At 62.9% G+C, this 1,900-nt stretch overlaps 1 protein-coding gene across 1 annotated transcript in view; it reads left to right on the forward strand.

Moving 5' to 3' along the window:
- The first annotated feature begins 1,077 nt into the window (after window positions 1-1,077).
- Window positions 1,078-1,900, forward strand: part of LOC116548038 (coiled-coil domain-containing protein 124) — a 1,584-nt gene continuing 761 nt past the window's right edge. The window contains exons 1-2 of the mRNA XM_032273725.1: window positions 1,078-1,360; window positions 1,776-1,890. Coding sequence (XP_032129616.1) covers window positions 1,156-1,360; window positions 1,776-1,890 — 320 coding nt within the window. The 5' untranslated portion in view covers window positions 1,078-1,155. The remainder of the gene's footprint in view (window positions 1,361-1,775; window positions 1,891-1,900) is intronic.

A 1,900-nucleotide genomic window follows, 5' to 3' on the forward strand; every position in this document is an offset into this window, starting at 1 on the left:
AAAAAAAAAAAAAAAAATAAGAACAAAAGGGCCTCAGGCAGGGCCCTGTCTGAGGCAGAATGTGTGTGTGCCACGCGTGGGTCGGGTAGCCTCAGGATGTTGCTGCCTCTGAGGGGGAAACTGAGGCTCCTCAGCACAGCAGTGTGAGCCCAGCTTGTGCGCTCCAACAGCCTTGACTTTAAGCCCCTCCTCCACTTTCCTGCTGTGCAGGTGGGGGTGGGGGTCAGGCCCTGGCAGTGTCCTTCGGCGTGTCCACCCCCATTCTGGGACATTTCCTTCTGCCAGATATATCTGGAGATGCAGCAGTAGTGTTCCAGGGGGGCACTGCTGGTGTGGGGATCATCCCTGGGGGGCCTGAAGGTGTGAGAGTCAGAGGACGGAGTCTCAGGCAATGGTGTCGGAGGGCAGGGCCCTGCGGGAGTGCCAGGCAGCGGGCAGAGTACCGCCCTGAGCCTCCAGCAGCACTATATATAAATCACAGGCTCACTGGGCCCCCTGGGGTAGGTGGAGGGCAGGGCAAGGGCAAGTCCTGGAGCCCAGATGTCCCTCATCCTGCCGGCGTCAGGGCCTCCCTAGGGAGCTGATGTGCGATCAGTTTCAGCCTCAGTGAACCACAGGGTGGACAGGTGTACAGTACTGCCCACCTGACTCATAAGGGCAGAGCCCCTGCCCCAACCTGAAACCGGTCCAGGCCTCCTACGACTCTTGGAATCCAACATGAACCCCGCCCTGACCCCCAGAGGCTCCTGACAGCCCAGCCCTCTACCGCCCGGCCTCTTCCCCCTCCCACTCCCCTTCACTCCCACTGCAGCCTCCCAGCTGTTCCTGCTAGAACAAATGGCTCCTGCTCCAGCGCCTTTGCTAAGGACGGTCGGCTCCACCGCTAAGGACACTCCTGTCCCCCAGCTTTTCTCCCCCTTGGCCGGCCCGCTTCTGACCTGGGATTGTCACTGCTTCAAGAGCCATCCACACCCGTCCTGTCCAAGATTTCCCTGTTGGCCCCCCTATCCCTCGCCCAGGGCAGCACCGGGACCCATCTTGTTCCTGGGTGTCCCCTGCACTCAGCACAAGGCCTAAATCCTCATTGGCTGAGATGAAAACTCGAACCCCAGGCTGGTAGGTGCCGCGGGGGTGGGGTCCTCTGCCTGACCACGCATGTGGCCCCCGCAGGAGGAGAAGGAGAAGCGGCGTCTGGACCAGCTGGAACGTAAGAAGGAGACGCAGCGCCTGCTGGAGGAGGAGGACTCCAAGCTCAAGGGCGGCAAGGCGCCGCGAGTGGCCACGTCCAGCAAGGTCACCCGGGCCCAGATCGAGGACACCCTGCGCCGAGACCATCAGCTCAGGGAGGCCCCCGATGCAGGTGGGGCCGCATCTCTCTCTGGAGCTGCACTTTTGCCCACTGCAGAGGCAGCGGGCCTCCAGTCCATTAGCCCCCTCCTGGTCCCCAGAGAAGCTCTAAGTGGTGCAGGGTGGGTGGGTCGGTCGCCTCCTGGCAGGCCTGGCTGTGAGCACAGACAACCGCTGGGCTTGTCCCCCCCCCCCCCCCCCGGGGTGCTCTTGTTAGCAGGGCTGCAGGAAGTAAGGCAGGGAGCTGGACGCCGGGGGGTTGGGACCTGTCCGAAGAGCGCTTCCCAGCTCAAGGCGGGATTCCATCCCCCTCCAGCACCTTTCCTGCCTCCCTCCGCCCCTAGCTTCTCCTGCCAGTCTCGGTCTCATCTCCTTGGAACTGTGCATCTTTGCTTATCTCTGTCTCTGTCACCCACCCACCCGCCCAGCCGAGAAAGCCAAGAGCCATCTGGAGGTGCCGCTGGAGGAGAACGTGAACCGCCGCGTGCTGGAGGAGGGCAGCGTGGAGGCGCGCACCATCGAGGACGCCATCGCGGTGCTCAGGTAACTGGGC

This window comes from Sapajus apella, unplaced genomic scaffold (assembly GCF_009761245.1).
Source record: "Sapajus apella isolate SASKATOON/1434 unplaced genomic scaffold, GSC_monkey_1.0 scaffold6394, whole genome shotgun sequence".
NCBI lineage: Eukaryota > Metazoa > Chordata > Mammalia > Primates > Cebidae > Sapajus > Sapajus apella.